Source organism: Akebia trifoliata, chromosome 6 (assembly GCF_017979445.1).
Source record: "Akebia trifoliata isolate Shusen 1 chromosome 6, ASM1797944v1, whole genome shotgun sequence".
Lineage (NCBI taxonomy): Eukaryota > Viridiplantae > Streptophyta > Magnoliopsida > Ranunculales > Lardizabalaceae > Akebia > Akebia trifoliata.
The window spans coordinates 3,390,335-3,402,944 of record NC_141380.1 but is presented as its reverse complement, the minus strand read 5'-3'; the positions used below and the strand labels follow the sequence as shown (position 1 = coordinate 3,402,944).

General features: G+C 36.1%; 2 protein-coding genes across 2 annotated transcripts; both read right to left on the bottom strand.

Annotated features, from left to right (window-relative positions):
• Positions 1 to 3,934: 3,934 nt before the first annotated feature.
• On the bottom strand, positions 3,935 to 4,798 carry LOC147399657 (uncharacterized). Its single transcript, XM_086445108.1, has 2 exons — positions 4,380 to 4,798; positions 3,935 to 4,212 (listed from the first exon to the last, which is right to left on the bottom strand). Exons 1-2 carry the CDS (start codon positions 4,664 to 4,666, stop codon positions 4,074 to 4,076), a joined length of 426 nt encoding a protein of 141 aa, XP_086301234.1. The 5' UTR covers positions 4,667 to 4,798; the 3' UTR covers positions 3,935 to 4,073.
• Positions 4,799 to 8,521: 3,723 nt separating this feature from the next.
• Positions 8,522 to 10,643, bottom strand: LOC147399656 (putative E3 ubiquitin-protein ligase RHC2A). Its single transcript, XM_086445107.1, has one exon. The coding sequence runs from the start codon at positions 10,201 to 10,203 to the stop codon at positions 9,064 to 9,066; it is 1,140 nt and encodes a 379-aa protein (XP_086301233.1). The 5' UTR covers positions 10,204 to 10,643; the 3' UTR covers positions 8,522 to 9,063.
• Positions 10,644 to 12,610: the final 1,967 nt, after the last annotated feature.

The following is a 12,610-nucleotide window of genomic DNA, read 5'->3' as shown; positions in this document are numbered from 1 at the left end:
ATTTTAATGTTAAATCATTAATTTTTTTTTTTTTTCAATGAGTTTATTAAATTAATGTTTTGTCAATCCTCAATAAAGGTGGCAGGTTGAGGAAAATTTTGTAAAACCCTTGCACGTGGATCCAAGCTTTGTGATTCTTGTGGAAAAATGAAGTAGCAAAGATAAGACAATGGTACAAAACACAAGGACTTGCCTAGTTTGGCAGTGTGCCTATGTACATGGAATAGAATAAGAATAATCACTTTTTTCTCGTTAGTTTTACAGTCTTAGATAACTCTATTTATAAAATCTAGAGTTATCAAAATATGTAAATCTCCCTAAAATAGAAATCCCCAAAACATTTATTACTCTTGAGAAAATATTACACGATTACCCTTTTCACTCCTTAAAAAAATTAGGACTGCCCCCCTACAACCAACTCTGGGTAGCACAATATAATATAAGACATTTACACAACAATTCTAATACTATTTATATTTTATATTTTGAGTTGCACATGATATCCAGAATTGTTGTTGAAAGGACTAGTTAAGAATGTTGGTGCAAATGATTTTTTAGTATTCTTTTTAGAATCATAATCACATTGATAGAGTATTATTATGATTTGTAATTGCATTGTATGTTTGATTGCACATGGAAAATAGGGTGGAAAATCAATTTCCATGGAAAATGACATTTTTCAAATGTTTGATTGCACATGGAAATGAAAATTCATTTTCCACCCCAATCAAAAAGTCCACCAAAACATATGGGTGGGAAAGTGAAATCCACCCATATTTTCCATCTCCAATTCTTTTCTATTTATATATTCTTCTTACTTACCACCACCACCACCATTACACTAATCTCGTCGTCGTCACTATCGCTGTCGTCGTCTCCGTCATCATCATCTCCGGTTATCTTCTCTCTCTCTCTCACTTCCTCCTCCACCGCCACCGCCACCACCACCACGTTCTTCCCCCATTTTCCTCATCATCTTCTTCCTTACTTACCTCCGTCATAGCCACTATCACCACCACATTCTTCCTTCTTCTTCCTCACTTATCTTCACCGTCGCTGTCGTCGCCACTACCACCGCCACCACATCCTCCCCCTCCCTCTTCCTCATCATCTTCTTCTTCCTCTCCCCCTCTTCTTCTTTTTTCTCATATTTTTTTTTTATGATTTTATCCAAGTAAAATTAAACAATGGAATTTGATTTTTCAACCTTACCTATTTTCCACAATTATTTTTTCATGGATTTCAAATTTCATGGAAAATCACTTTCCATGCAATCAAACATAAATGGTATGTTTGATTGCATGGAAAGTCACTTTCCATGGAATTTGAAATCTATGGAAAATAGGTAGGATTGGAAAATCAAATTCTATTGTTTGATTTCACTTAGATAAAATCATGAAAAAATATGAGAAAAAAGAAGAAGAGGAGAAGGAGGAAGAAGATGAGAGGAGGGGGAGAGGAAGAAGAAGATGACGAGGAAGAGGGAGGGGGGAGGATGTGACGACGAAGGCGACGGCGGCGACGACGGCGATGGTGGCGACGACGGAGGTAAGTGAGGAAGATGGGGGGAGAACGTGGTGGTGGTGGTGGCGGAGGAGGTGAGGGATGGAGAAGAAGGAGAAGAAGAAAAATAAGAAGAGAGAGAGAAGGTGGTTGGAGACGAAGCCGATGACGACGACGGCGAGGTTAGTGTAATGGTGGTGGTGGTGGTGGTAAGGAAGAATTGAGAATGGAAAATATGGGTGGATTTCATTTTCCCACCCATATGGGTGGGAAAGTGAAATCCATGATTTAGTGGACTTTTTGAATGGGGTGGAAAATGAATTTCCATTTTCATGTGCAATCAAACACTTGAAAAATGTCATTTTCAATGGAAATTGATTTTCCACCCTATTTTCCATGTGCAATCAAACATACCCTAAGTTTCTTTCTTATGAAGGAAAGTCTTTTTCAAAGATTGTATACGAATTCCTATATGAAACCGACCGAGATAGTTACCTTTCAACAAGTTCTAACAATGGTGGTAGATACTTATGCTTCATTCATCAAGATATAATCGATTATTAATTTTAACTCAATTTTGAAACTCATGTAAATGAAATTAATTATAATCTCTTATGGTTACCCAAAGAATAAAAAGGAAAGATTTACAAGATTCCCTCGAGTAAAATAAGAACAACCCTACATTCAACAATCTCTTTCTAACTCTTTTTTTTGTTGATTGATAAAGGGAAAATACAAGAGACAAAAGTGAAGGTCGAGATGACCTATCCAAAAAGAAAAATAAAAAATAAAAAAACAAAAGACCTCCGAACAAGAAAATCCTCAAAGAAGACCCCTTAGAATTTCTTGAAGATCTTACACCAAAAGAAAAGTAACCCAAGAACGGAGATGAAGATCTCTTGGCTTTGATTGAACATTTCCTTCAAAAGTTTTATTATTATTATTATTATTATTATTATTTTTTGATAAGTAATATTTCATTTAATAACAGCACTAGGCCTGTCGAGGTGATCAACCAAGTAAAACCTTACAAATATGATATTACTCATGAGAAATACATCGAATCCCATCCCAATTATACATAAAATCCTCGAAGAAAATCCCCCTAAACTCTTTATATACTTTGGACCAATAAAAAATAAGACCCGAGATGGATATAATCGTATCTGTATAGTCTTTCTATTATTTCTTTCCTTCCAACACTAACAAGAACTTGCTTCAGTTGCATATCATAAGGTATTTTAACAATTGCTTCAAATGTAATATTTGGAAGAGTCCAGATCGTATACACCCAAAGAGTAGGGCTAAAACCCCACTCCCACGCCTTACATATTGCGTACATAGATGCTACACACACACACACACACACACAAATTGTTTGTTATTATCTATGTGAGATGGATGGACACTCAACTCAATTACCCTTCGATTCATGAAGCCTTTCAAGCTTATGGATGGTAAATGAGTTATCCTCTAGAATGCTTTATGTGGGATGTATTCTCCTTGGTCCTTTGTAAATCTTTTGAATGTAAATACACATTACAACCTACAAAGAAGATTAGCATTCCCCCTATTTTTTCTTTGTTGTGGAGCATATTATTCCCCATAAAACCACTGCCTTCGTTTTTCACCTATCCTCCTTCTCTCTAAATAAGTTGAAGTAGAGGATTTTGATAAAGATGCATAAACAAAAAAGAATAGAAATAAACAGCCTCAACAGCCCAACCTCGATCAAGTCGGGGCCTTTGAAACATATGTTTTCATATTTCTGTAATATTGTTTAGCAATGCATTCCAATCAAAATAGAAGGAAAAAAGAATCTCACTTGGTAATCATGTTCGAAAGTAGGACTATGTGATTGATAAATAACAATAACAAAGCCATATCCCGAGGATCTGAATTGGCTAAATGAATCTTGTTCTTTCATTGTGTTTTGTCTAAAGACAAGTTTTCTATCATTGAAAGTGTGTGTATATCTAGTTTCATTATATTCTTCTAGTTAAAAAACGAAATAACAAAAAGACAAACAAATGCACAAGGATTTACATGATTTGGCAGAGTGCATAAGTCCACGGAACAAAACAAGAACAATCGTTATTTTCTCATAAGTTTTACAGTCCTAGAGATCTCTATTTGTAAAAACGAGAGTTATCAAAACATGTAAAACTCCTAAAAAAATCTCGAAAAATAGAAAACCCTTAAGAAAATATTACACGAAACCCCCGACAAGGACACTCCCCCCTCCAACCCGGAAATTTTATGTAATGCAACAAAATACAAGACATTTACACAACACATCTATGTTCATATTAGTCTTCCTCTCATTCTTTTGAATCTTCAAACAATGTATTTTTAAAGAGAAATTATGAAATTATTAGTCTTAAGAATTATATGTTTAGAAAGAAAGAAAAAAACAGTCAAAAAGCCAACATACAAAAGTTGCACTTGTTACGTGTAGAGAGATAAGTGAAAACAATTACAAAATATAAAGGAATATAAAGGGTATATATATAAGATGAGTGGAAACAATTAGAATTTGAAGGGGAGCGGAAAGACTTGAATTGAATCTATTACTTGTCAACTTGGCCAAGCTTCCCAAGGCCATTGCATCGAGCGCAAACGATCTGAGTCTGGTCCTTTCGAGCTGCATTTGCCCGCAGAGTCACACCTGATTTCCTCACAAATCCTGCCCCATCGCATTCCGGGCACCTATGGATTGTACCCGTCCCACACAAACACAATTCAGACTCTTTAATTCAATTCTACTTCTACAAATAAATATTACAAGTCTTATATTTGTTACTTTCTTTTCAGGAAAAAATATTAAAACCAATTTTATAAAAAAAAAAAAAAAAAACAGAGAAGATAGTAATTACAGATCCTTGCGAGAAAAGAGGATGGGAAAAGCGGTTCCGAGAAGCGCCACCGCCACCGCACCAGCAATCAAATACGTGGTTCCCTCAGCCGATACATCTCCCACGGCCGAAACCACCGTCAAACACCTCTTCTTCTCCATCCTCCTTGAAACTAATACACCAACACGTGCCGGTCTCACAGAGGACTCCTTTGTGGACAGCCTAGTAGGGGCACCGGCTACTGCCGGTCGTATCGACGAACAACTAGTACCTAGGACAACCGGAACAGGAGCTATAATAGACGCCATTCTTCTTCTTTTTCTCTGTTAATTTTTCTTGAAATTGAGGAGGAGGAGGAGACAAGATATTATTATAGATAGATATGTATATAATTTTGTTGTTTCAATTTCTCAGTTTCTGTGTGTCTATCTGACAGACTATCTGAGGATGAACAAGGAACACGTCGCTGTTTTTTTTTTCTTTCAATGGTGGGGACTTAGTTGGTGGATAAGGCCACGTCAGATATGGGATATTCAAGAGGTTGTGTTATGTGTGGATAAGGGGAGGGCCCACTCAATTTGTTGATGTGGATATAAACTCGGATTGGAGATAAGGCCATGGCCCAACTCACCTAGCCGTACCTGTTTCCAGCCCAGCCACGGGTATGATATGCTCAACCCAAGCCCAACTGAAGTCGTGCTCGTTGGGTTGTTGGTTCAATCCACAATAATACTAAATAATTTACTAATGATAATGACTTAAATAAAAATAAATGTGGTATGTAAAAAATAGTTATCTTTAAAATAGGTTTCAAAGTTTAAATACATTTAAACAAATGTAAAGAAAAAGATGACGATGATTAGCTAAAGTTTGCAATGTGTTTATCGAATGATAAAGAAACATAGATACTCAGGCAACCCAATGTCTATGCCTGAACCTAACTCTATTTGATTGAGTCAAATATTTTTTGCCCAAACTTGAGTCCAAACCCAAACTAATTCTCAAGTTCAGATTCAATCCATCGGGTTCAGAATTGACCCGCCCAAGTTGCAGCCCTAATATGAACCACACATCTTCAACCTTTTCACTCATTAGATTCTCGTTAGAATACCTTTAAAGTGTGGGGGAATACTAGAAAAAAAAAAAAAAAAGAATTTTTGTGTGATTCAATCCAACCCATCTGCTCGACCTCTTCAAGTATATTTATTAAATTATAGATAAAGTTTGTTGAGTGTAACTAGGCGTGCATTCAAATACGAGTGAATAAGTAGAATGGGAGTTGAAGGAACTTTTTTTTACACTTTAAGGAGGAAAACTAATTTAAGTTAAATCGTGGGTGTATAGGTATTTTGCCAAGCAGACTCCCTTCACCTCAAATTGTAGTTAATGATAGTCCTTCCTTCTTCTTCTTCTTCTTCTTCTAGAGAACTAGGGTACCGGTGTATTAAACTGATACCTATCGAAAATCCTCTAATACCCAAGTGAGCATTGTGATTAGCAAAAAAACGTCTCTCTTTGCTTTTACTTGATATATCTATCACAATTTAAGGATTGATTGTCAAAGAGTTTAGTCGATAGGGCGGTTGGAGTACACCTCAGAGATCTACTTTGTTAGAGGGCTACACGGTCCTATTCACAATTTTTTTTTTTTTTGTTAGAGATCTAGTTTGTTAGAGAGACTTTCTTTAATTTTGAAATCTAGACCCATCTCCTTTTCTTCGTCTAATTCCCTATTGAATTCATTCATGAGCCCGGTCTTAAAACAAGATGGTATCTTTGTTTCTTGATTAACCAGGAGACATGCAATCTAAATTTGGATAAGAGTCATGATTTACTAACATCGTCCCGCTCCCTCCCCTCTGACATACACTCCCTAACATGGCATGGACTAGAATCATAGATTTTTTCCTCAGGAACGCACAACTGTACATCCCCATAAATACGTGCAATTGTACATCCTACGGAAATAATTTGGTCCTAGACGGGGGCATCTGAAAATCATTATCCTTTGGATGAATAACCTTTCCCCTTCAACCAGTCTCTATATCTCTAAATATAGAGATAGAGACCTCCAAACCTAATTTCAACTGATCTTTATATGTCTGACAAACCCTCTATTTCACTATTCACATCTCTAGATTTGGAGAAGTTGCCGAAATTTAGAGATGTACTCTATTTCAATATCCATCACATGTAAGTACCAATTGTGTCCCACTTTTTTACATAAATGTCCTCTTCTTGACTTCAACTTTTAATAAAATATGTTTTAAATATAATTTGTCTCCTATTTATTTTCAATTATTATTATTTAATATTTTAATTTTTAAATAAATTCAATCAATAAAAATCTAAACAAATTAAAAGATAATAATTTTTAGTTAATTTCTCTTAAAATTAATTTTTAATTATTTTAAATGGTTTATTTTTATTTTTATTTAAATTAGGGTGTAAGAAGTAAAGCTGGGTTGCCAATAGCAAGATTATTATTTTTTAATTACGTGAACTAATAGAGGCATGAATAGTGATTTAGAGGGTGGCGCCCAATTTGGTTCGAAGATGCCAACATAGAGGCAAAAAGTAGAGATTTGCGTTGGAGTTGCTATCAGCAGTTTGTAGAAAGTATTTCTTGTTTCAAGAGTACTGCAAAATCTATACTTTAGCTTATCAAAAGTGAGAGATGCCTTTTAAGTTGGAATAGAATCAAAGCTTTTATCCAAAGAAGATGAGATATGAAGCTTTTAAAGGTGTGGTGGTATCATGCAGCACGATACATAAATAGTATGACTGTTAGTGTCCAAAGAAAAACAACTCAGGGTTGTCATCCATAGTTAAACACCGTTGGATCTTTTTACCTTAAGATTCATGGCAGCCTGAGATACACTAGGATTTTAATCACACCAATCCTGCCCACCACCTACCATCCACTGGAATTTACCCAAGGACGGTAACCATCCTTGGTTGCCCAAATCCAAATCCATAAGAAAAAAAAAACTTGGCCATCATTCTTGGATGGATACGAACATTATTCATAATAGTACAGAAATTTAGCTAAAATCCATCTGAAAAGTATAAGCAAAGATGATATCCTGAAAAATGTCTCTCCGTCCCCACAAAAACAAGCAACACCATCCCGAAGAAACTGTCTTTTTAAGATCTAATTGCCTCGCGTATTGGACACTCTACTGGAAAGGAAGGTAAGGGGTGTCGTGGGGGGTAAGAACCTCACCTTCTCCTGGCTATTTATGTGTTGGGATAGAATAGTGGCACCGTGGGACAATCTAAATTACCTAAAATGACAATGCCAACACCATTGTTGCATCTATCGCCATCACTTCTTAAAAGTGTGTACTAGGGACGTGAATGTAATTTCCAATAATCATATTAAAAAAGTTTGACTTGCCATTAAAATGATGTATCCTTTCTAATACATTTGTATGTAAATCTCTTCTATCCTCCAAATATTAGAGTTGGAAGAATTAATCCAATTTCACCATTCAACCCCATCTATAATATAACCTTACTCTCAGTAAAGTAACCATTAGTCTTCATCAAACATGAATCAAATTTCTTTTGTTTTCTCTCTATTGAGACTATTCCAAGATTCCCTTTATCGTCTGATTTTGTCATTTAGTCTTTACAACTCATTCATCTCAACATCCTCATTTCTGTCTAAGCTTATAATTCCAACAACTTTAATTTTTGACTCCAGTACCTAAAATTTTGTAAAGTTTCCCACGACCACTTTTCTGTTCTATCAATGCTTTTGGTGGTTGCAAAAATATAACATTGTCAGCATTCATGAATTATAGCAATCTGGACAAACAAAAATGAAAACAAGAACCAACCACCGACATGCATGCGAACCATTGGACAAAATTGAACCAAATCCTAATTTGTGTCATTGTTATTAACAGAGCCAATTTTATTTTTTGCTTCTCTGATAACATCTGTATGACTGTGCCCTAGACCCTAATACATCTTTGGAGGAAAAAAGAAAAACAAGCCAACCCCCCCTAAAATTCCATTGTAAAACCCATCACATAAAGGTAATCCGAAAAGACATAACCCACGCATGAAAGAACCCTAATTATTGAAAATAATAAGGTTTACACTTACAATTCAACATTCCAGAACACTAAAAACAAAAAAAAAAAAAACCCATAAAGAGAAAGAGATCATATTCATCCCACAATCTTCATAAGATTAAATACAATTCAAATGTTCCTGAAAGGAAAGAACTTTAGATAAATATACCCAACTCACATTAGAAACAGATTACTGAAGAGGGCAAAAAAAAAAAAAAAAAAAATTCATACAGAAGGTATATGTAGTAAAACAATCTAACAAATGTTTTTAAAACCATATTACTAGCAAAGGCATAGTTGGTACATGAGGGCTGGTGGTAGTAGGTACCTTCTTCAATTCCGACCATCTCAAACTGCATATTGTCCTCTTCTTCACCGGAAATTCAAATTATTTCCCCAAATCTGATTGCATCCCATGAAAGAAAAAAATATTCTCCTCCACAGAATTCTTAGTGGGAAATCCATTTCTTTCTCATTGCCTTCTATCATATTTACATTTAATAAATAAAAAAACCATGCCTTCTCAAATCTTTCTTCCCTAGAAGGACAATTACCATGGCTAAAGATCAGAAAAAGACAACATTTTCCGCTGCCTCCCCAAAATTACCATCTTGCACCATTTACGGAGACCCAAAATATCTGCTGTGCCTATGTGAAGCCCTACTGAAAACTGAATTGGAGCTAGATCGACTTCTCCTTGTGGTTCCCGATTCCAAATTAGAATTAGAATGAGAAGATGAAGATCTATGCCTCCTAAATAAGGATAAGAAATTACGAAACACCCCACCAATTCCACTACTTTCTCTTGATCTACTAACTCTCGATGTCCACGAAATTCTTCTTGGAGCACCACCAGTATTAAACCCACCATCCATTTCGGTGTAAACCACAGGGAGTTCCCGCTCCCCAGCCCGTCTTCCCCCAGAAAACCTCCCAACGGCAAACCCTCCACCAGGAAGCCTCCATATTGTCAGCCCTACAGTGTTTTCCTCCGCAGATACTGGAGATTGCTCATCTTGACTTGTCTCGGATATGGGTGAATTCATGCCACCACGAACGTCCGTAGGCAATTCGTAGCGGCAAACGGGACAAGAATTCCTAAGAGAAAGCCATGGGAGGATGCAATCTGAATGGTATATATGCTGACATGGCATTTCGCGTGCCTCTGAGCCAAGCTCGAACTGCTCCTTGCATACAGCACAGTGAGACTCGGTGACGATGTGGCTGGAACCAATTTCAATGGTGGGCATCGATTCAATGGCAGCCTTCGATGCTGGAGGATGATCGCATCGCCCAACCCTGTTAATCTCGATCTGTGCCAATTGATCGAGTAGGCGATCAAAACCAGAGCCCATCAAGAAATCAGACATGCTTGCTGGCAATGGCCGAAGCCCCGAACCAGCACCATCATCATAGTACAGCTCAAAGCTTCCCCTCTCATCACCACCACCACCACCCTCAGACGCCCCACGAAGAACAATGACTGGATTGAAAGGCGATCGATCGCCTCCACTCCTTCGGCTATTACGGCGAAACCCTGCACTCGTGTTCTGATCCGAATTAGGGCGATTTCCGAGCATGTACATCGCCGCAGCAGGAAATCGTCTTCGTCGAGACTCCACATGTGTGGATCTCTGAGGATTCTCGACTTCTTCAAGAAATCCTCCATTACAATCAGGACAAATGATAGAGTTTGAGCTCCAAACCCTAACCAATCGGTGACATCTGTAGCACCAGTAGGAAGACCCAGTTGAAGCCATCAATAAATAAACCCTAGAGCTTTTCTTGCAGATCTAAGAACTAAAAACACTAAAAATCTGAATTTTACTTCAAAATCTCACCGATCGAAGATAAAAAAAGGTCTTCTTCGATCTATTTATCTGTCAACGATCTCATAGATCTCAGAAATTTCGCACTTTCAACAATAATCTCAGAAAAGCCCCCAAAAAAACAAAGATTATAAGTAGAAATGAACCTTAGATTCGTTTTATTTGTTCAAATGACTTGCAGATCGAACGAAAAAGAAAGAACTTGAATCGAGTCACAAGTCTCGAACAAGTAATGAAATATGTTTCAGATCCGAAGAGATGGAGACTCGAACCCTAATTTGTCGAAAAAGTTTACAGATATTTAGATGGAAAGAAGTTGTTGGGTGAGAGTTGGACAGAATGGAAGAGAGGATGGAGGCTTTTAACCTCGTGTGGAAGACTCAAACGGTGAAACCGCGTTCCTTTTATTCGCGTGTTGCCTACGCTCACGAAGGGGTAATTTACAAATACTCCTCTAGTTTTTGGTCTATGTTAGAGATACCCCTTGACCAAGGCCTTCACTCGAAAGTTGAAAGTACAGTGAATGACCTAAATGCCCTCATCTTCAATCTCAGCTACACAACCCCAAAAAAAAAAAAAAAAAACTTTTGAGTTTTTTCCCTAAACCCAGTCATCTTCAACCTCACATATAAATACTGACATCTTCAACCTCTAATATAAAATCCATTGCTTTTCTTCTCAAAATCACTCTTATTAATCTTAAAATAAAAAAAATTTACCCTCAATTTTTATTTCAAAGATGGGTGTGTTTGAAAGTAGTTAGTTTAGTGTGAGACTTTTGACATTCTAAAATTGAATTTTTGAAAGTTGAAGGTGAAAGTTAATTTTAACTTTCGTGTTTGGTTGTCAGGTTCAAGTTAGAGTTGCATAGAACAACTCCATTATTAAGAGATCTAACTTCCTAAATATAATCTTTACCTTTGGTTCTCCATCTAAAAAAATATGAAGAACAATGAAAAAAGGGTGAAGTACCTTTCTTATTCATCAGAAGACAGTGGTGGAGACGAGATTTGGGGTTCCACACCAATTAGTTGCATTCAATTCAAGTATTTGAAACCTAGGGTTATGATGTAAAAGATCTGAGTTAGTTATTGGACAAAAGGTCAAAGTTAGGATTTTTAAAATTAGAAAAATATTTATTTTCAAGAAGAAGAAGGGGAGCATATCCCTATTTTCAAAAATCAAGAAAAAAAAAAAAGATGAGGGGGGAGGGGGGTAACATTACTTGATTTTTCTTGAAGACAGAGGTTCTAAAAAAATGGCAAGAGTGAGAGAAAAAAGAGTTAAGAGAGTTGGGATTTTAGAATTGGAGTTTGAATCTTTCAAACACAAATGTTTACCAATTCATGCAAGTCATGAACTTTCACTGTGAACATTCTCTTTTCAAACACACCATTTATCTTCTTCAACTGTCAAATCTCAATGTGACACCGATAGGATGAATATTCATCAAAAAATTATGGTATCTTTTTACCATAAAAGTCTTTACCCCTTATTTGAAGTTTGTGAAACAATATTATATATGTATGTTCCATTGATTGCCTATCACTCTAGGTAATCTCCCTCCAAGTTGGTTGGAAATTAGCATCATTAGTTCTTTAAACTTGGTAGAGAATTTCAATATTTATTTACTCCGAACTACACTAAGCTCAAACTAGTACCAGGCTTCTCGATCTTGTTCTATAACTATTCCTAGACAAGAAAGAAATTTTAAAGAAAAAGTTGAATTTTTTCACAGACAATCATCTTCAATCTATGGGATAAAATCTCTTATCCTTACTTTCTAACTTTGAGTTTTTTAATTCATGTAACAATCCTCCCAAAAGAAATAAAATTTCTAGGAAAGTAGAAGATAATGATCAATTCTAGATAGAAAAATAAAAAATTTCCTATTGTATCTCAGCATAAAGCCATAGATATTTTCCCTTATGTATCTCAAAAAAAAATATATACCTATGGTTCTATGTGTTGTTAAGTGAAGGAGCGTAAAAAGAGCATTAGTTTATCACGGCTTTAAAAGTAATTTTTCATTGAAGCTAATGGATTATTGAAAAAAAAATCAAGTGATTTTGGTTAACAACTCCAAAGATGAAAGATTTTTTTAAGACAGAAAAGAAGTTTTTCCTAAGATTGAAGGTAAGGGTATTTTGGTCATTTACTTTAGTCAACAGCAAAACCTAGGTCAAGGGAGCATGTCATCACTTTGAGAAAAAAAAAACAGAGGGGTATATCTAATATTAATCAAAAGGCTGAGGAGGGGTGTGTCTAAATCACCCTTCGTACAATCGTAGTGTCAATTAACGGCATCAAAGGAATCGTTGACGTAGACCAGTCATTG

What these genes read in the sequence shown, in the direction of transcription:
- LOC147399657 (XM_086445108.1), bottom strand. Translation starts at nt 4,666, where the DNA reads ATGGCGTCTATTATAGCTCCTGTTCCGGTTGTCCTAGGTACTAGTTGT. An exon ending in CTCTTTTCTCGCAAGGATCT is followed by an intron (nt 4,213 to 4,379) that starts GTAATTACTATC and finishes TACAATCCATAG; the next exon opens with GTGCCCGGAATGCGATGGGG.
- LOC147399656 (XM_086445107.1), bottom strand. Translation starts at nt 10,203, where the DNA reads ATGGCTTCAACTGGGTCTTCCTACTGGTGCTACAGATGTCACCGATTG.